The following is a 22186-nucleotide window of genomic DNA, read 5'->3' as shown; positions in this document are numbered from 1 at the left end:
ATTTATAAAGTTACCTAGGCTCATGCATGTTGTTATAGTAATGGAAAGATGAACAAATACAACTACCTATAGAGGAAGAAATATATCAATGTACCATAGAACAGAGCTTGTAGTCCTGGAGACCTTCTAAGTTGAAAAACGCCATGTTCAATCTTCATGTAACAAGACAAATAAAAAATGGCCTAAACTCTGTGTCTCCTAGTCAAGTTGTTCTTAGAATAGATGTCTAAAAGCTGTTCCCTTTAAAAGGCTATATCAGATCCTGCTATTTTACTTGGGATAATAAATGTTATAGAATCAATATCATCCCTAAGAGCTCAGAGTAAAGGTTTAGGAATGTGGATAAGGCTCTGCTCATCAAAGCTATCTATGACAGACTATGGATAGGTGATTAGATTTCTTTGAAGTACTTCTCAGCAGAATATTAAGGGATTTCCATAACCTGAGTCAAAACACATGAGACAATTATTTTTGTCCTTAGCACCTTTTATTAAAGTATGACCCTTGATGACAATCTGGCAGGCATATCTATGTCAGCCAAGAAGGGAGTGGTGGAGGACACAAATATAGAAACAATAAGATTCAGAAAAATTAGCTTCACCTGGGATAGATACCCCCCCACAGTTGTACAACAAACACTGTTTCTTTATTTATACAAACTGCCCGTGACCCACCCCCTCTAAAGATCTACTAATCTTCAAATAATACAATATGCTGTTACAGAAATATTATTGGCATAGGCAACTCCTCTAGCAAAGATAGCAGGAGTTGCCAAGCTCCAGATGGGTGGAAGTGGCCAGAAATGTGCCCAGCTTCCTCTGTCTGGGGCTTGCTACTGGCACCTTCTGCAGCACCTTCAGGGAGGCTGGGATTCAGGATGTGGCTCTGGTGACCCTGGGCCACTTTTTGGCACATGAAGTTAAATGGAAAACAGAATATGAACCCAGCCTTGAAAGAGCCTTTTCATCCTTTCATCCTCTCTCCTTTCCTCTCCTAGTCTCTTTTATTCTAGGGCTTTATTTTCAGTGTCTCTGTCTCATTCTCTACAACTCCACTTTGGCATTTACTCCTATATCCTGGTTGAGTCTCCAGCTGTGAGATAACTGTCAGAGGGAGACTCAATTATCCAGAGCCCTGGGGATGGGGGAAGTAAGAGAGGACAAGTCATAGTAACTCTTATACTTGACTCCTTCCTATCAATCCACCATCAGATTTCCTTTCTCCCCACTGGGGGCAACATAAATATTTGAAGGGAAAAAGCAGAAGTTAAGACCAATAACTGTCTTTGGGGATACCTTCTGGCCTATCTTCCAAACTGCTACCCCTAAAAGGCCTTGGAAGAGGGCTGAGCCCTGAAACTGAGAATAGGGGAGAACTATTGCATCTTAAATAATACCGGCAGCTTTGTAGCACTATGTATCACAGGGGGATTGCCACAGCAGGCGTGTGGCATGCCAGTGTCTGTTTAGTAGTTCACCTTTATCTACTGAACTTGTGCTTGGTAGAGTTGTGGGATTACTTTTTAAGTGCTTTGGGACCTATGCTTCTATGGAAAAATGAGCATCTTTGTGTTCTCATTCCAACTCTAGAAACTAATTTGAGGTGGGATGCGGTACAAAAATAACAGTGTTAAGGCTGGGGCTGTAGCTCAGTGGTAGAGTGCTTGCCTAGCATGTGCAAGGCCCTGGGTTCAATTCCCAGCACCACAAAAACAAAACAAACAAACAACAACAAGAAACAGAGTTAATGGTATTTTTGGTATCATAAAGTACAACAAATCTAATGATGGCTAAAAAAAAAACAAAAACAAAAAAAAACAACAAGAAACCCCAAAACAAACAAACAAAAAAAGCTATACCATGGTGACCAGTTAAGTTGACCACTTTTTTCCCTGGGCATATACTTCAAAAATCTATTCCAGCTGGGTGCGGTGGCACACGCCTATAATCCCAGTGGCTCGGGAGTCTGAGACAGGGGGATCTCAAGTTCAAAGACAGCTTCAGGGAAAGCAAGGCGCTAAGTGACTCAGTGAGACCCTGTCTCTAAATTCAATACAAAATAGGGTTGGGGATGTGGCTCAGTGGTCGAATACCCTTGAGTTCAATCCCTGCTACCCCCTCTCAAAATCTATTATAGCCAAAAAATATTGTAATGGAACATATTGGCATAATCCCTTAATAAAACACATTTCAATTGCTTACTATTTACCTAGGGCTTGTGTTTCTTTTAAAAAGCTGGCAATCATGGCCTGTATTTAAAGCACTCTCCCAAATTTCTCAAGTTTCACTTGGGTAAACCTAGCCCTTCAAAAGGCCATTAGCCTTCCTGAATGGAGTAGAATCTTCTTCCAGAGGGGAGAATGACAGACAAGGTTGACATTCAAACAGTGGTTCTGGCATTTGCAGCAGTACTAAGAGCATACCCAGGAACCCACAGAAAGGGTTACCACCACCCCCAGGATACCCTCCTGACCAAGATTCTCCTATTGTTTTCAGACACCATGTAGAGGAAACAGAAGTTAGTAACCAGTATTTGTAGCAGCAGCAAAGTTCCTTGGCAAATTCTTTGGTCCAGTGAGGTACCCCTGCTGTGAGAGTTAAGTTGCAAGGGCTCTGAGGAACTCAGCAGGAACATGATGCCAGGACTTGGCTGGGATGGGCTTAGGTGGGCTGTGTAATACCAAGAATTGAGCCCAGTTAGCAAGCAATGGGGACCTTGAGCTGGGTAATGGGGCAGAGTTTGGTTACTATTCCCTTTCTGTCATTGCCCAATGGCTCACTTTTCCAGGCTAGAAGCTGGCTACACGTCTCAGGGCCTTGGCAATAGCAGCAACTTCAGTTCTTTGTATAGTAGTCCCACCCTTATCTGCAGTTTTACTTTCTGTGGTTTTAGTTACCTGTGGTCAAACATGGTCTGAAAATATTAAATGGAAATTTCCAGAAATAAGCAATTCATAAGCTTTCATTTGTGTACCATTCTGAGCAGAATTATATAATCCTGCTACATCCCACCTGGGACATACCTTTGTCCAAGGTGGGACATATCCACTCTGTATGGGCTACCCTCCCTTTAGTCACTTAGGAGCCATTTCAGTTATCAGATTGACTGTTGCAGTTCTGCAGTGCTTCTGTTCAAGTAATCCTTTTTTTACTTAATACTGGCTCCAAAGTGCAAGAGTAGTGAAGCAAAGGAGACACCAGGGCATAAAAGAAGGAAGACCGATGAACTCTGGTATTATATGGCAATGCTGTAGGATGTAGAGGAAAAAAAACAACATAGTACATACAGATTTTGGCACTATACATGGCTTCAGGTATCCACTGGGGTTCTTGGAACTTAGCCTGCAAAGATAAGGGACTACCTATGCCTAAGATACTGGCTGGATCATAATTTGTTCCCAGTTATGATAGTTTGGGTTCCCTGAGCCAGGTCACAGGTTGAGAAAAGAGTTGTAAGAGGAGCGCCTCCTGAACACCTCCACCCATCCCATGACTTGGAGATGCTAGAGAAATGGGCTATTTTTGTTAGTTTGGGAGATTTCTTTGGTTTCAAAAATTAGCAAGAAAAAGTTGAACCCTGCTGGGGAATGCTATGCTTATGGTGTCCTAGATTTCAAAGGAAGCAAAGGGGCAGGCCATGGTCGGGTGGCTATGAATTTAAAGGAAGAACTCCATTCTTAGATATTTGTAGGTATGGTGGGAAGAATTCAGTGTCTCAGTACTTGCTTACCTAGCCATGGTAGACTCAGTCTGATCTGCAGAAAATGCTTTTTTCTGAGCTAACTGTTCCCTCTCTATCTTCCCTCCTGTTACCTTATTAGTTCAAAAATGAAAAAATACCAATCAAAACATAAAAATAAATACAATCAAAAGGTCACTGAAAATAAAACAACAAGAACCCTCTCCCCCAATAATGAAACCTATATCTAGAAGTCAGCTGGAGTAGCTAATAAAAGCCCATAGGGTGAAATCCTGGAATAGGCACCTGTAACTCCCAGTGATATAAGGGCAAGATCAAATATGAGGTGATAGGCCTAAGGTCTGAGGACAGAATGAAGACCACACTAGTCAAGGCTGAAAGTAGGCCTCGCCCCCTCAATTAGTTGCTGGGGAAGGTAGAAGTGGAGCCAACTGCTTTAAACCTGGCTTTTTCCTGAGGGGCACCTAAGGATGCCCTGCCTTTGCTTGCCTTGTGTTACATACAATCCCTCCTTCTATGCCTCCCACTACAAAGCTTGGGTGAAGCCCTGAAAATGGTGGTAGATAAATGCCCTCAAGTCAGGCAGTTCCCTGTGGGAGATCCCAGTCTGGGCCCTAAGCCCTGGATCAGAATGGAGCTGCATTGGTGGGTGGGGAGTTCATGACGTCTTTGGTATCCTTGTACAGAGAAGAATGAAGGCACTTTGGTGATTCTGTGGGCAGTGAGTGCTTTCCTGCATATACTGTGGGAAGGAGAGTGTGGTTGTGTAATCACACCTTGCCGCAGCTCCATGCAGAAGCTTGGTGCCTCCCTAGGATCCCCTCACTGGTTGGGACCACTGCTAGGGAAGGAAGGTGAGAGACATTCAGGGTAGAGGGCTGGAATGTATCACTAACTTGTTGCTGTTTAGTTGCTAACAAACCACTACCAAAGATCGAAAGCGCTTCCCACTGGCCAGGCAGGGATGCTGTGGCAGACTGCTGATAGAATTAGAAATTGCTGGGCCCCAGGAGTAGGCTCTCCCTGAGACATTTGAGCTGCTCTTCCCCGAGCTTGATCTTCTCTTCCAACTCTCGCTGTTCAATGATGAGAGCAGATTTCATCTTGACAAAGTGCTGGTAATCTTGGAGCTGGTCCTGAGGCAGGTAGCGGGAGACCATTCCAAACACCAACTTCTCCCGGCGGTCCACATGCTCCTTCAGCTCCTTGGCGTCTGCTAACTGGCCCGTCAGCTGCTGCTTCTTCTCTATTAGCACCAACTGGGGAAGCAGAGGACCAATTAAGTGCTCTCCTAATTATCAGGCATCTGCCTAGCAGTGCTCACCAGGGAAGCAGCCACCAAGCAGCTACCCATTCTGTTAATTGATCAGTCCTAGATTTCCTAATGTAAAGTCACCTCCATAGAAATGCCTTTCTTGCCTGTAACTGGAGGAACACAGACATGACTTGCAACTCTGGAGAGGGGGATGTGCTATAACCTCTTTCCTTCTCTAAGGCTGCCTTTAATCTGTGAACTGTCGCTGGGTTTTGGCAATGGGGGAAGGCTCTAACGAAGCCAGCCTGTGTCCCTTCCATCTGGTGAGCCACCACTGTGGTAATGCTTTCTATATGGTGTGTGTCTCTGTGTGGGTGGGCATGTGTGAGTGTATGTATCCATGCGCATGTATATGCATCTCTTATTGTGAATTCAAAATCACTTATATAGAGAAAAGTGATGCAATTTGGTTTAGGAATGGGCATGGTGGGAGCCAACCTGCAAAACTGACAGCCTCTTCATCTGAACTGCTTGATGAAAACTCCTCTTCCAACTCTAGAGAGTGAGGCAAAATAGCTGCTGCTGTTCCTGCCATTACCACCATCACTACTATTGGCAGCTAGCACCAACCCAGTATTTACCATGTTCCAGGCCCTGTTTTAAGTAATTAACATGGATTACCTAATTTAATCTTCACAACAATGCCATGTGACAGGTAGTATGTTCACCTCATTGTATAATGAGAGACAGTGAGATTAAGTACATTGCCCACAGTCACACAACTAGTAACTGGTAAAGTTAGAATTTGGAGACACTTAAAAGTCAGTACTCACACTCTAGACATTCTACTCTCCAACCTCTCATAATAGCCAAACATGAAAGAGGGAGTCCCAAGAAAAAATACGTGGCATTTCTCTCCATCCACACCCCCAGGGACCCCAATTCTACCTTCTCTTGGTTGGCCTCTGAATCAATGCTGTTGAGAGCATTCTCCACTCGGGCCAATCGTCCAGAAAGTGACAGCAACAGGTTGACCACTTTGTCCAGGTCCCCAATGAACAAGCGGTATTTCTCAAACTCATTGGACTTGCAGACAGCTTTTAAGTTAGCCTCCACCTCTTCCCCAAGGGCAGAATTGGCATTGATGTCCTCTAGCAGCCCTCGCTGTGCCTCGCGCAGTACAGAAAGTTTGCGACCAATGCTTTCAATAAGCTGTATCTAGGGGAGTTGAATAGGAGGAAACAAATGATGAGCATGGGTACAACAGAAACTGACCAGTGTGGGGCCCTCTCGTATTAGGATCCAAGTAACAGATGGTAGGCTCTACCTCAGTCATTGGAAACAAAGAAAAACTGAGCAAGTTGTGAGCACTTCTGGTGTTCTAGACAAGCTTCTGCTATCCCTGTCTGGCAGGCATCTCCATGTCACCATCAGACTTCTCAGCATTAGACAAGTGCTACCCATTTGCTCAATGCAACTGAATATTTTCTGAGACTGTTTAATAAATAGGAGCCAGGATGTTAGTGAGATTCTAGGTTGGAAAAGCATTTGTCATTATTTTAATCATTCATTTGCCTTCATTTCATATAGGTATCTCTATGTTCATGGCACTGTGCTAGGTCCTTGCCCCACGGCTAGGCTTTTGGTGGTGCTGGGAATGAAACAAGGGTCTTATGTATACTAAGCAAGTGCTCATCCACTGAGCTACATCCTCAGCCTAAGATCCTTCTTAGATTGGTTATTTATTCATTTATTTATTTATTTATTTATTTATGTATGTATGTATGTATGTATGTATGTATGTATGTCAGTGCTAGGGATCAAATCCAGTCCCTTGAGCATGCTAGGCAAGTGTTTTACCACTGAGCTACACTCCCGGTCCTTTAGCTTGGCTTTTGAGGCCTTTGAATAGGAGTGTAAATTCTGGAGTCACAATGACTGACTTTGACTTCTAGTTCTGCCACTCCCTAAATGTGGGACCTTCTGTAGAAGTTGTGAAGGCATTTGCAGTACCCACTGCATTGGGTGGTAATGATTCAGTGAGATAATACATGCAAAGTGTTTAGCCCCGAGTAAGTGTTCAATAAAGGCTAGGCTGCAGTTATTAATAATATAATTATTCAATCTTTTCCTACCTATCATTCTAAAGTCACTCCTCAAAATCTTTCAGGATTAGCTCCTCACTGCCCTCTATGTTCCCCAGATTCACCATTGTGTTCCTTTATTGCTTCTTTAGTTCTACCCGCTCTTTCTTCCCTTTGGGTATTCTGATTCTCTTTTCAGGGCCAAGCTTTGCTCCCACCTTCCTTATGGAAAGCCCTTCTCTGGAAGCTCTGGAAGGCTTCCCTCAATGATCTCTCTCTCTTTTTCTTTCTTATTTTTTCCAGAGCTCTGAAGTTTTCTAGAAATAGATCCATACAGTATAATTTGAAGTTGATCCTGTTGTATTTCCTGTATGTGAGTGTGATCCTGTGCCTACTATCCGTCTGTCTCTCAAGGGAAATACTGCCTGTGTCTTCAATTTATTTGCCTAATTTAGGGGTAACCAGTTCTGAGACTGCAGGAAGGCAATGTGGAGTTTTAGAGTTAAAGATACCTGGATTCCAATTCTACATCCTCTAAACTCTCTGACTTTGGGCAAGACACCTAAACCCACTAAGAATTCTATTTCCTCATCTGTAAACTGAATAAGTACTCCCCTCACCTGGTTGTTATGACAGCTATTGAGATCAGAGGTAAAATATTTACTATTGTTCCTGGCACATTAAGTGCTCAATGCGTGTTTAATGATGCTGCCGCTGCCACTACCACCACCACTGCCACCACTACCCTTGTCCACAACTTTTTCAGTCAGTATTGCAAGTGGTTATGAGTATGAACTTGAGTGCCATACTAACTAAATTTGAACCTCAGCTCTGCAATTAAGTAGTGGTTTGATCTTGAACAAGTTACTAAATCTTTCTGGGCCTCAATTTCCCCATCAAAAATTGGATAACCACAGTACCCATCTCATAGAGTGGTTATAAGGATTAAAAGATTTAACATGGTACATGCTTAGAATAGTATATTGTATGTAGGAAGTACACTTCAGTGCTTGCTTTATTATTATTATTCCGGCTCAGGTATTCCGGGATCATTGGCTTATGGTTTTCTAGAATGTATTCCTCTCTAGTGGTTTATTTAAAGAAGTTCAAGTTGACCAAGACTAAGAGAACTTCCTCTGGGTTCTAGAGCCTATTGTTATATTTTAGAACCGTTCAAAAGGCAGGAGATCATGATTATAGTCTGAAGTGTTATATGTGTGCTTTGGGGGAAAGTTCTAAAACCCACCAAGAACTGGGGATCGGTGATATGAATGAGGTAACATAAGTACATATCAAGAGATTCCCATTTATTCTACCATTGTCTGCTTGTCCACACAAAATGGAATGCCAGGGATGCTTACAAAATAACTACTCACCCCTGCTCCCAGGATCTGATGATGGGTGGAAGGATGAAGTGGAAGAGCCCTTTGTTTCTCAGCACCAAAACTCTGCAACCTGAACCTCAATCCTAGGGAAAGTGTAGTATGTAGAGCTATGGAGTCATACAGACCCAGCCACAGATGGTTGTTTTTCTCTGTGATATTGCAAATTGATGATCTTCCTTCCTCATAAACAAAAACTGTCCTAGCCCACCCACAGTTCCTTCAAATCACTTTCTGTTGTTCTGTGCTTTGCCATTTCTGATCATCACTGTCTTCTCCTGGCTAGAACACTTATGAAGTTTGCCTCTTGACAGGCCAGGCCCTGGGTAAGCATGGAGCAGCCCTGCCATGCTCAGGGAACATGGAATCCAAGGGAGCACATCTAGAGCAATAAAACTTCCATACCACCATGCTTCCAATTCCTTCCCTGACATTTTGCTTCAGACAGGAAATTGGAAGGAGGGCTTTTTCAAATGGCCCTGTACCTTCCTACAGGTCATGTCCTGAAAGGGAAATATGGGCAGAAGAGCAATTTACATCGAGTTCACATGTCCACAAAACGGTAAATTGGGCTTTTGAAGTTGCCATGGCAACCCTATTTGCTTATGAAATAAAATGGGTAAGTGCAGGGAGGGCAAAGTGATTCCAGGAACTTGGTTTAAAAACTAGGCTAGTGGTATTTAGAGGAAGAAAAGGAGGTTTTGGAACAACAACAACATCATCTCCATTTATCTATTTTGTATTTCTAAGAGATAATTGACCATCATTGCAAATAAATACCAAAGTCTGCCAGCCTATAATTTCTCCTTATTTTCCTTAGTTAGTCTGTTCTCTCTCCCAGAAAGTTACACAGAGAATAAAAATCAATGACACTGCCATTGGCTAGAGCTCTGTGACAGAAACCTTTACATGCCCTGGGCATTGAGTTACCTACAAGGCTGGCTTAACTCAGAGGGGCAGCACCGTAGAGAAGAAATCCAGAGTCTTGACTTGAAGCCCTGTATCTCTCACTTAGAATATAACCCTTGGGAAAATTAGTCCCCTAGTGAGTAAAAAAATGGATAGCAATTCCTGCCTCGTATGATGGTCCTAAGGATTGGAGAGAGTGATTTCATTACTACTACTGCTACTAATATTTCTTGAATCAAAAAGTGACTGGAGTTGGATCCATGAGAAACCCAGAGAGACTGTTTTGATTTTCATACTGAAAAGATATTCTAGAGGGCATAGAGAGGCTGGTTGCCCTCCAGGCACAAATGTTAAAACTCTCTAGGGCATACTGAAAAACTTTACCTTCTTTTGAGCCAGTTCATGGTCCACTTCCTCCTCTCCCAGACCAATCTCTGCCATCTCTGGCTGGTCTTTCAACTTGTTCAGCAGCTCTGCTTTGGCCACAGAAATATTGTAATAAGCCGAGTAAGAGGTAGGGATTCCTGGGGCGCCTGGAGGAGGTGAGAAGTGCTGAAACTCTTGTCTGTGGAAACAAAGAGTGACCATTTATGCATCTCTGTTGAAAAAGACTGCTGACCTTTCCGCTTCCTTAATTTACCCATCTATAAAATGGGACCCTGCTTGAGCAAGGATTTGTAACAAATGGAACACAATGAACTGCTCAGATATAAATGGGACACAAGGGCTATCTGGAATCCAAGTAAAGGCATACTTTAAGAATATTCTTAGAAGGCTATTTACATACCCATAATTTTAGCAATTAGAGGGACTTCTTTAGACATAATTTGGTTTGGTCATTAACACTCTACTAAAATCCAGAAAAAACAATGGCAGGTCCCAAAAGTTCTGGGATTCTGATCATGATTCCTATGGGTTTATGGCCCCAGTATGTGAATTCCAAAGGAGGGGATGATGGTAGAAAAGTATCTCAGACCTTAGCTATGGGTCCTCCAAGCCTGTTGGCCTCTGTTCTACCCATCCATGGATTCCCACCCACTTTGGAGCTCTATCTAGTCTGCTTTCTTACAAGGGTGCCCTGTGGCTTTCCTGGACACTCTCATCATTTCTTCTTTCCTGATGCCACTCCTGCTTGAAATGGCCCCTCTACTGCAAATCTCACACAGCAAAGAACTCACTTATGACCTTGGCAGTGGTCACTATCTTCAAGGCTGGGGTTAATACCCCTACAAGGGACTTATCATGGCCAAGTACATCTCTCATGAGCTCTTCTGAGACTGCCTGCTATAGATCAGCCCTTTGACCTGAAAAGGAATAGTATCTCTCCACTTCTAGAATATCCCCAATGTCCCCAGCCTCCTGTAGGGCTGTAGAATGCAATGGGGGAGAAAATGAAATCAGACACCCAGGAGCTTAAGTGTAGCAGCAGACCCTGTTGTCTTAGGTTCGCCAAAGCCTGCAGGGCTGAGGTGTTGCTTCTCAGAGTCCCAGCCCATGAAAGCAAATTTCTCCTCAGGAAAAAAGTAGCGCTGGTTCCATGCTGGCTTGGGTTTGGACTCTTCTGCCATTGAGACATCTGGTCTGGTGGGAAGAACAAAAGAGAAATGCTACAGCAACAGGTTTCATTGGTGGAATGGTCAACAATCATGCCCGGGGTTTATGCAAGGGGCAGGCCCACCCCGACTATACATATTCTCTTTGCCTACCAGCCACCCTCACCCACCACCTGTCTATGTCACTACCCCTTTCCTAACCTCTAGCTGCTTGAAAGGGAAAATAGGAGAAACTCATTAGTCATTTTTGCAGCTATTTGCAGCTCTTAGATAAAGGTCAAAAATAATGGCTAAAAGGCTCCACAGCTATTTACTGATTCATGCTATGCTGTCTCCTAATTTATTGCACAAAAGAAACTTTGGCATGCCAATATTCCTCATCCTAGGGAAATTCATTTTACATGTAGGATTTCAAGCTTATAACACAGATATAGGAACAATACTAGCTAATAGTCACACAGTGTTTACCATACCCCAGAAATGGTCCTAAGATAGATACCACACATATGTATGTGTGTGCCTGGGCACATTCACATACACGTGTTCACGTATGTGTATATATATATAATTGAATGCTCATCATAACCATTTCACAGATGAGAAACACAAGGCACCAAGAGGTAAAGTGATTTTTCTCAAAGTCACCAGCTAGTAAATAGCAGATCTGGTTTTTCCCAGGAAACCTGAATCTAGAATCTGTGCTTTTAGTCATTATATTATACAAAGGTGTAACTTGACATCTTATAAAACCATACGTGTAAGGAATTTTCTAACAGGAGTTTATCTTTGTTAACAGAGAAAAGAGAACATCCTGGAAGGAATAATGAAACTATGAACTAGCTGTGTAAAAAAAATATTAGGGCATGTGTGAAAGTTCTGAGTCAGAAATTATAAAGAAAAAGAAGATACGCTAATTGGAGACACAGTCCCTCAGCAGATATAGCCCTGCATCATATTATAGTGGATCATGATAGAGCACTGTGCTCTAGGGAAGCTCTCCTCTGCACTTTGATGAACAGGGAAAGAATTATAGGAGAACATTCAGAATTCGAAAGTGAACATCAAAGCAAAAATCCTTCCACAGAGCTTGGAAAGGAAGTGCATAGAGCCCCTAAAGCAAGCTATACCTACACTTGAATCAGAGTCATTAGATATTACCAACATTTGATAATTCCATTAACTTGCTTCTACATGTGTCCCTGATATTTTTAGCTGAACGGTACATGGGTAATAGATATACTGGGGCTTAGCTTGGCTGAACTGTGGATGTCCTTGCTAGTATTTCAGATGAAAATAGCATACATCTACTTGCCTCTAACACTATGCTTCCTTACAAATCGTAAACCTGCTTCCTTCTGGTTAGCACCCTCTGCTCTTCTAGACTCTAGAACAGAATCTTCTTCAGGAGCCCAGAGATCCTGGGATGATGTTGTGGGGCACAGTGAGCCAGACTCCCTGGGTTCTGGTTACCTGAGATCTTATGATAAAGTTATACCATCTCCCTGGTCCTCACTTTTCTCATCTAAAAGATGGAGGAGACTTATTGTAACTATTTCCTAGGATCATTCTGGAGACCAAATCAATCAATGTGGTGGGGTTACATCTTGATAAAGTCATGGTAAATTGAAAATATCATAAGTTGAAAATGTGTGGAATACACCTCACCTACTGAACATCAGAGCCTACCAGTACAGCACATCATAGTCTTGTTTGCTTCCTCACATGATCGTGTGGCTGATTGGGAACCGCAGCATTGGAACAGTATTATACTGCATCTTGCTAGCCCAGGGAAAAAAGTCAAAATCCAGAATCCAAAGTATAGTTTCTATGGAATGCTTATTTTTATTTGCACCATCATAAAGCCAAAATATCCTAAATTAAATCATCCTAAGTCAGGGACTAACTGTCAATGCTTAGGACATTGCTGGGCATATAGTAAACAGGAAAAAATGTTAGCTATATTGGGAATGAGGCTTTTCCTTAAATTTCAATCACTCAAAGAATTATGTATAATTTATTTTTTGCAGCCAAAAGACAGGACTATATGAAAACAAATGTTTTCATTTGCATCCCACAGTCATTAAAAAAATCTTTGGACCAGTTTTTAGGATCAGCAGTAATAGTAATTCCCTTCCCTGGGGCCTAGGTGCCAAAGTGAATGGAGGTACATAAAAGAGGATGATCAAGGGCCCACAACTGCTCCTTGGATACTGCTCTACAGAAGGGAAGAGCGTCTCCTGAAGACCCAGATGACTAGAACAATAAGGTCTCTCTATGGAAGGTTGTTGAAGAAGATAAAATACCCACAGGTCTTAGAATCACATAGATCTAACTTTGAATCTTTGCTGTGTAATGCCAGATTAGTTAGTTCCTCATTTGCTAAGCTTTTGTTTTCTTATCTGTCAAATTTGGATAACAATGGTCAATAGGGATATAAGGATGATTAAATGAAATAATGGACATAAAATGCCTAGCAATGTCTAGTACATATTAAATGCTTAATAAATGTTCAATCATTCATTTGCTCATTTCTTCTGAAATGTTGGTTAAGAGCCTGTTATGTGCTAGGTCACTTTCCCTTCTCCCAGCTCTGATACATAACAATCACAGTTACTTTCTGCGAAGTGTTTTCTAGTTGCAATAAGAATTCTTCCCAGCCAGCCGACAGCTTGAGAAGCAGCCACATTGGGATCTCAAAAGGGATTCTCACAGTGCCTGGGAGCCAGGCCCTGTATCTTCTCTGCATGTGGTACCTTGGACTGGAAAACTGCTCAAACATTACTAGATAGCCATAGCCAAGTGTTATGGTTTAGATATGAGATGGCCCCCAAAAACTTATGTGTGAGTCAATGCAAGAAGGCTTAGAGGTGAAATGATTGGATTATGAGAGCCTTAAACAAATCAGTGACTTCATCCCTGATGGGGATTAACTGAATGGTAACTGAAAGCAGGTACGGTGTGGCTGGAGGAGGTGGGTCACTAAGGGTGTGTTTTTGGGGTGCATATTTGGTGAGCTGAGCTTAGTTTTCTCTGCTTCTTGGTGGCCACGTCCAAACCTGCTTTCCTCTATCATACTCTTCTGCCATGATGTGCTACCTCATTTTGGTCCCTGAGGAATGGAGTCAGCCATCTGTGGACTAAGACCACTGAAACTATGAACCCCCAAATAAACTTTTACTCCTTAAAATTGTTCTTGTCAGGTCCCTTGGTCACAGCAGCAGAAAGGCTGACTAAAACACCAAGTAACAGAATTTGCCTGTCAATCAAAGACACAATAACAAGGTACTTCAAAACAGCAATGTGTCCCTGGCCAGTTCCTGCTATAAAGGATTTAAAGAAAGTACTCATAAGACATCTGCATCCTGGGACCCACCTCTAGTAGAGAGGGGGCACGGCTCCCTTCAAGAAGGCAGGTAGACACGAGAGCCAAAGCACTGAGCAATGGTGGTCCTGGAGTTTTACTTTGCTGCAAAAAGGACAACCAGGCACTGCAGGGTATACAGATGAGCAGTCACACAGTGGAGTGAGCAGACATTGGAAGTCCTGCTCTCAGAGTGCACTCCTGCTTTGACCTCCCTGCCCAGTCAACCTAATTACCACCTGTTGCCCACCAAAGCAAATACAAAGAGGCAGGGAAACAGAAAGGGGAGAAAAATAGAAGACATAAGATATTTTCAAGGGACAAGCACCCAGCCCCAGGAATACCTTTGATGCTAAGGTGGGGGGAAGAATTTATAGGCCCAGGGTACTTGTCCTAAAGTAGAGGCAGGTCAGGTTGCCAGCTGGCCTTTTTCTGGAGAGCAAGTGGGAAAAAAGGCTGAGAAAAAAAAAAAACTGAAGCATATTTCAGAGAAAGGCCCAGTAAAGGTAAGAGGCATTTCATGGCTTCAGGATCAGGGGCCAGATATTGATGCATATTTCAAAGAAAACCTGGGAAATAATACAGTGTTTTAATCATGATGTTAGGGATAAGAATATCAACAACTCTCATTTACTGAGCATCTATGATGTGTTAAACATGTATCTGTGTCCTTTACATAAATTATCTTAACACACCCAACAACCATAAGGAGTAGGTGTCATCATACCCATTTTCCAGTAAGAAAACCGAGGATAGTAGTAGTTTCATTGACCTGCACAGTTGGAAAATGGCAGAGATGGAATTCAAACTTATGGTGCCTACTTCCTCAGGTTCCCAATACCTTTCAGAAACACTTACTTGGGGGAATCAGCAGCCTCCTGCTCTGATGTCCTCCAATGTCCACCAACGCCATAATAGCAAGATGGCTGAGCCTGCTCAGGTTGAGAACCCAAGCGGCCCCTTATTGGAGGCAGGAAATTACTGGAATGGAGGGCAAAGGACTCTTGATCTGGGAGGTTTGTGAACCCTGCCTTGAGGCCTCCAGGTGACCAAGAGGCTGTGGCTGCTCTAGGACCTCCTCAGGATTGAGGGCACAGGAACCAGTGGTTTCTGAACTGAAATACTGGGGTGGCAGCTCCTCCTCCTCTTCTCCCTCCTCCTCCTCTTCTTCCTCTTCCTCCTTTTCCTCCTCCTCCTGCTCTTTCTGCTGCTGCTGCTGCTGCTGCTGCTGCTGTTGCTGCTGCTGCTTCTGCTGCTGGGCTGCACGGAAGAGCCTGTACTTCTCCCAGTTGGGAGGAGGAGGGCGAGGAGGAGGAAAAGCCTTCTTCCTGGCTCCAGCAGGATCTGGCTGAGTCTCATCACCTTTGCTAAAGAGCTCCCTCCGATGCTGTCCCCAGGCCCGGGTACTCTGTGGCTCCAGGCTGATGTGACTCTCTGAGAAGGCACGGCTGCGCAGTGGGCGGGGCATGGAGGCAAGGGAGCTCCCCTCCTCATAAACTGAAGTTTCCTCCGTTTTCTTCAAGGCATGTTTGAAGTCTCCAAGGAGGTCAAGAGAAGAAATTGCTCGGTGACTTGATAAATCCAGTGATGGGTTCTCAAAGCAAGGATGGAAGGGGGTTGCCCATGAAAAGCTAGTCTTGGAATGAGCCATTTCCCTGCAAACAGCAGATGAAGGTTAAGTAAGAAAAGCATGTTGTGGACAAGTCCACAGTTTGGATGCCATTGTTGATGTAAAATTTTAAATAGCCACAAAACACTGTAATATGTGTAGGAAGTACAATAATAATAGTAATAATAATACAATAATGAAAATAGCTAATATTTATTGTGCATATACTAAGTACCAGGCAATATTTTAAATTAATTTAATAATTAATAATAGTTTAATCATCATTTAATAAATATTATTTATTAATATTCAATAATAATTTAATTAATAAAATTAATTAAATTAATTTTTATCTTAATTTAATTAACCCTCATGATAACCTTAAGTGGTAGCTATTATTATCATGATTTTAGAGTTGGGGAAATGGAGACATGGACAGCTCAAGTCATTTTCCTGGGGTAATAAAGTTAATAACTGGTATAGCTAGAATCTGAACTTAAACTGTCTAGCTCCAAAGTTGAGATACACACATACTACCTCAGTTTGTTTTTACAACTTAGAATGAATAGGCTGTGTTCTGGGATTTATAAATCTGTTTATCCTGTATTTTCTGTTATTTTTCTTTGTTTTACACTATGAAAATTTCAAATATTTAGAAATGTATACAGATTGTCATAATAAATAGCTACATTTCCACCTACCACCCAGAATTAGCACATTTAATATTTGTTATCTATGCTTCATGCATTTTTCTTGACAAATAGAAATAATACCCTTTGTGTCTATTCCCCTGCCTCTCCAGATGCAACCTGTATCATGAATGGGATATGCCTAATTTCCACATTCTTATACTTGTAACAAAAAACACCAAGGAGGCCATTCATAAATTTCTGCTATTTGGTTTTATAATGTATCCTAATGCAGTTCCAATCAGAATTCTCAAGAGCAATTTTTGAACTATAGAAAACTCTAAATTTCTAACAAATTTCTTTTCACTTCAACTTTTTTTTTAACACTGGGGATTCTGGGCACTTCACCACTGAGCTATATCATCAGCCCTTTTTAATGTTTTAGAGACAGAGTCTCACTAAGTTGCTTAGGGCCTCGCTAAGTTGTTCAGGCTGAATTTGAACTTGTGACACTCCTGCCTCAGCTTCCGAGTTGTATAAACTTGCCAAAAAAGAGGAAGGATATTAAAGAATGTTCTGCTATAGAATAAATGGGAAAGGGGATAAGTAATCTATAGAGCATTTTACAAGACAACTATAATTAAAAGTGTGTTGACAAATAGAACAGTATAGAAAGTTCAGGAACAAATAAGACCATCTATCAAATCATTATATATATAATCTAAAACATGGAGATAAAAAAAGATTATTTAATAAATCTCTTTGAGAAAATTGCAGAACAGTGCTATTTGGAGCTAGACCACTTATTATACACCAAAATGTATAAGCTCAAGAATAAAGGATGTGTGGGTATAAATCAATTAAATGTACTACATATCTGATGTATATATATATGTATAGATATTTTATGCATATATGTATAATATACTTGTAAGGAAAAACTATCAGAAATTTAAAGACTATCTCTTGTGAGGTAAAATAAAATCCTCATAAGTGATAGAAGAAAATCTATAAGGAAAAAAGTCCAGATTTATTTGATTATGTGTCAGTGCCAAAGTTCTATAAAATAAAGAGTAACCAATGTTAAAAGACATCTTTTTAGCTTCAGAGTATAAAGGGCTAAGCCCTCTAAACCATAAGATCTGATTTTCTGCTCCAGCCTATGAGAAATTGGCATCATGCTAAGTCCTGGCCACTGACAGGAAATTCCAAGGGTTCAGTTAGATCATCAGACAGAATATCCATTCAATAGTCATAATGAAGACTGGGAATTTTTTTCTTAAATAATAATACAGTCAACTTCAGTGGCATACTCCTGTAATCCCAGAAGCTCAGGAGGCTGAGGCAGGAGGATTCTAAATTTTAGGCCAGCCTCAGCAACTTAGCAAGGCCCTAAGCAACTTAGCAAGACCCTGTCTCAAAAAAATATATAAAATAAATAAATAAGGACTGAGGATGTGGCTCAGTGGTTAAGCACTCCTGACCAAATCCTAGTACTGTAGTAGTAGTAGTAGTAGTAGTAGTAGTAGTACTAAACACAAAAAATATACACATAATGGTAGTCAAGCTCAGACAAAATAGAAAGTAAAATGTTATTTATTTCCCTCATCTCCAGCTCTGATCCTGGCTAGCTGTTCACTCACATGGATCAGAAATTCATATCCAGGCATCCCTACTCTTCTCATTTGGGCCTTATCCCACCTATAGACCTTTAGTGCACAAACTGTTCCACTGGGCGTATCCCCCAGAAAAAAATAACAGAATGAATCAAACAACATTACCCTGTATAAATTTATGAATACACAAATGGTATGCCTTTACTCCATGTACAAACAGAGAAACAACATGTATCCCATTTGTTTACAATAAAAAAAATAAAAAAATAAAAAAATAAAAGCCAAACATAGTGCGTGGAAAGTAAAATGATAACAAATGAATACAAAGCAGAGAGGCCTTTTTTGATTAGCTCATCTAAAATAGAGACAACTGAACCTTAAACATTCTTATTCTACTTTGTTCTTTCTTAGAGCATTTATCACAGCCCACTGATACCATATTTCATACCTATTTTTACTCTTTTATTTTGGTATTCCATTCTCTAACTAAAATATAAGCCCCATGAGGTCCGAGATCTTGTCTGTCTCATTCATCTGGTCTCTAGTGCCTGGCACACAGTACGTGTTCAATAAAAATTTGTTCGATACATTAGTTAATCACAAAACTTTAAAATGCAAGTCATGATACTCATAAAAAGTCAAATTAAAGGCAAAAGAGCAATATATAAGTAAAGAAGAACACTATAATGTTAATGACTACAACAAATGCAACACCTGATGAAGATCTAAGTACCCCGAATCTTCTTTTCATTTTCTTTCTTTTTTTTTTTTCAGTACTGGGAGTTAAACAATACAGGGGTGCTCTACCACTGAGCTACATCCCAGCCCCCTTTTCTTTAAAATTTTGAGTCAGGGTCTCATTAATTTACTAAGGCTGACCTTGAACTTGCAATCCTGCCTCACAAATTGCTGGGATTACAGATGTGCACCACTGTGCGTGGCAATATCCTGAATCTTTAAAAAAAGATTTTTCTCTTTTTAAAGAGAGAAGGAAGACCAAAAAACAGCATCGAAATTTGTAAAGCAGGGCTGGGGTGCAGTTCAGTGGTAGAGGACTTGCCTAACTTGTGCAAAGCCCTGGGTCCATCTGCAGTATTACACATATAAAAAATTATAAAGTAAAATCTATAGAAAATGCAAAAGGATTAAAAAGCAGAAACGAAATGTAAAATGGTTCAATTTATAAAAGACCATGCCAGTCAAAAATCAAGATAATGGAAAAAAATCTAAATTTCTTCATACACTAAAAACAAAGACTGTATCTTTTCTTTCAAAGGCCCATGGAACATATTTTCAATTGATATATATTAAGTCTGAAAGTGGAAGTAGTACAGGTCACATTCTCTAGTCATAATACAGTAATGCTGGAATTTAATAACACATACAAAAGTCTAAAATCTCCAGCATGTAGAAACTAAACGAGGAAAAAACCTTCCACTTCAGAGGAAATGTAATGTGAAATTGCAGAATGCCTATAAAGTAACATTAACAAAAATTCAGAAGCTGAAGAATATGGTGGAATAAAGTAGTAGTCCAAGGAAAATCTGTAGCCTTAAATACTTACATTAATATATATTAAAAATTAAAATAAATGAATTAGACATTCAACAAAAGAAGTTAGGAAAATTAAAATAAATGAATTAGGCATTCAAAAAAGAAGTTAAGAAAATCTCAAAAATAAACATAAAACAAGCAGAAAGTCAATAAAACTAATGGCAGAAATTAGCACACCGGAAAACACATTACCGAACTAATAATGAAAGCCCAAAGCCAGTTCTTCAAAGAAAAATATGAAATAGTAAAACAGAAAAACCATTTGTTAATCTAATTTTAAGAAACCCAAACATACAAAATTTGAAATGGAGAAATTATGACAATTACAGAGTAAATTAAAAGAGTAAGTGAATACTTTATAAAAACTTAGAATGATTTTCTAGAATAACAAAAATTACCAACACTAATAGAAGAAAAGAATTTTTTACCCTTTAGTTACCATAGAAACTATTGATAAATTTGACCAAAAAATAGCACAATCACATAGTCTTACATGAATTCCATCAACCTTCCAGGAACACACACAAGTTCAAAGTTATTTAAACTTTCTAGACCTGGAATCTCAAGAACAGAGAAGACAGATTCTTCCATAGCATTCTTGGTTTAACATACCCAAATACAACAACTACAAAATATATGAAGGAAAACTAGAGATGAATCTCATCTGAGAATATTGATGTAAAATTCTTAAAATATAGCAGAGAATCCAGGAGGATATTAAGAATATAAAGTACCATAAAAAGTAAGATTCATCCTTGAAATAAGAGACTGGCTCTGTTTTAGAAAACCTATTCATATAAATGACAACATTGATAAATCAAAGGATAAAAGACATAAGATAATCTCCCTAATCAAAAAATATATTTCATAACAATTCAATATCCTTCCAGATTGAAAAAACAACTAATAGAGAAATAAGGCTATTTCCTTAACACCATCATTATCATTATACATTTTTTAAGGACAAAAGTCGAACAAGGCAAAAGTGCCCAATTTTCCCACTAGTATTTAATATTATTCTGAAAGTACCACATATGCAATATAACATAATAAATAAGTAAACATTAGAAGAGGGTGTATGTTCTTACTATATATAAATAATAAGTTGTTTATCTGGACAATTCATGAGAAACAATTATAAAACCAATACCAGTAACAAGAAAATTCAGTAAGGTGTCAGTGTATAAAATCAATCTATAGAAATCAACAACTTTCCCATACATGCAGCAATCAGAAAATATACTGGAGGGAAAGATCACATTTACTACAACAATTAAAAAGATAAAATGCCTAGGAATAAACCTAAACAAGAAATATGTGGGACCTATTTTCAGGAAACTTTAAATCTCTGTTGAGGGTTGTAAAATAAGATATACATAAATGAAATAACATACACTTTCCTAGAAGGATGATTTGATATTGTAAAGATGTTACCTCTACCTAATAATCTATAAACTTAAGAGAAACCCAATAAAATTATCAACAGATTTTTAGAACATTATTCTAAAGTTCATATGGGAAAATAAAGTTGTGAGAACGGCCAGGAAGAGTTGCAAAATAGTGATGAGGAAGAAGTAGCCCTACCAGCTACTAAAATATGTTCTAATGTTACAGTGAATAAGGCAGTCTCACAAATAGAAAGGTAGAGTCATGGAACAAAACAGAAACTCTTAGAACACTGAAATAAACCCAAATATATATGGGAAATTACTTTGTGATAAAGGAAGCACTTCAAATAGTGGGGGGAAAGATGGATTAGTCAATATCATTTTGAAACAAGTAGATAGCCATTGGGACCAAAAATAAGCTGGAATTCTCTTATTACTTTCTACAACAAAATAAAGTTCAGATCATTGAGTCTCAAATGTAAAAAAAAAAGCAATAAATGTCACAATGAAGTTTCTATAGGAAAGAGAAAACATGGGGAAATTTTTAAAATAATCTTGTCAGGAAAAGTTCTAAATGAGACATCAAATAAAGATGCAATAAGGGAAAGATGATAAATTTGACCTCTTAAAAACTAAAAATTCATGTCCAGAAAAGTATCATGAACATATTGAAAAGGTGATAATACACTGGGGAAAACATTTGTAACATATACAAGAGGAAGTGCCCTAAATATGTGAAACACACTTAACGATCCATAAAAGGAACCTATAACTCAGTAAGGAAAAATATATGATTCATGGAAAAATAAGGATGACTTACCAACATATCGAAAGGTGTTCAACCTCACTTAAAGAAATACAAACAATAATGAAACATTTTTAATTAAAAATAAAGAATTGACAAGGAAACAGGTGATCTCCTATATCACTCTTGGGAGTCTAAACTGGTTTAGTCTCTATGAAGCACACTTTGATAGGTAAAATGTGCATATCCTTTCAACCAGCAATTCAATTGTTAAGGATTTATCCTACAGATGTATTTTTAACATGAACACAGAGAGATATTCATAAGGATATTCACTGTAGTTTTATGTGTGATCACAAAATACTGGAAACATTCTAAGTGCCTTTCTATAAGGGAAAGTGG

General features: G+C 39.8%; 1 protein-coding gene across 1 annotated transcript in view; it reads right to left on the bottom strand.

The window, feature by feature from the left end:
- Window positions 1–475: 475 nt before the first annotated feature.
- Shroom4 (shroom family member 4) overlaps window positions 476–22186 on the bottom strand; it is a 212137-nt gene continuing 190426 nt past the window's right edge. Inside the window, 6 exon segments of the mRNA XM_047538070.1 lie at window positions 476–4958; window positions 5903–6172; window positions 9714–9894; window positions 10761–10910; window positions 15102–15258; window positions 15261–15898. Coding sequence (XP_047394026.1) covers window positions 4689–4958; window positions 5903–6172; window positions 9714–9894; window positions 10761–10910; window positions 15102–15258; window positions 15261–15898 — 1666 coding nt within the window. The 3' untranslated portion in view covers window positions 476–4688.

The sequence above is a fragment of the Sciurus carolinensis genome, unplaced genomic scaffold (assembly GCF_902686445.1).
Source record: "Sciurus carolinensis unplaced genomic scaffold, mSciCar1.2, whole genome shotgun sequence".
NCBI classification, from domain to species: Eukaryota; Metazoa; Chordata; class Mammalia; order Rodentia; family Sciuridae; genus Sciurus; species Sciurus carolinensis.
Note: the sequence above shows the minus strand (reverse complement) of the source record. Positions and strands in the feature narration are given on the sequence as shown.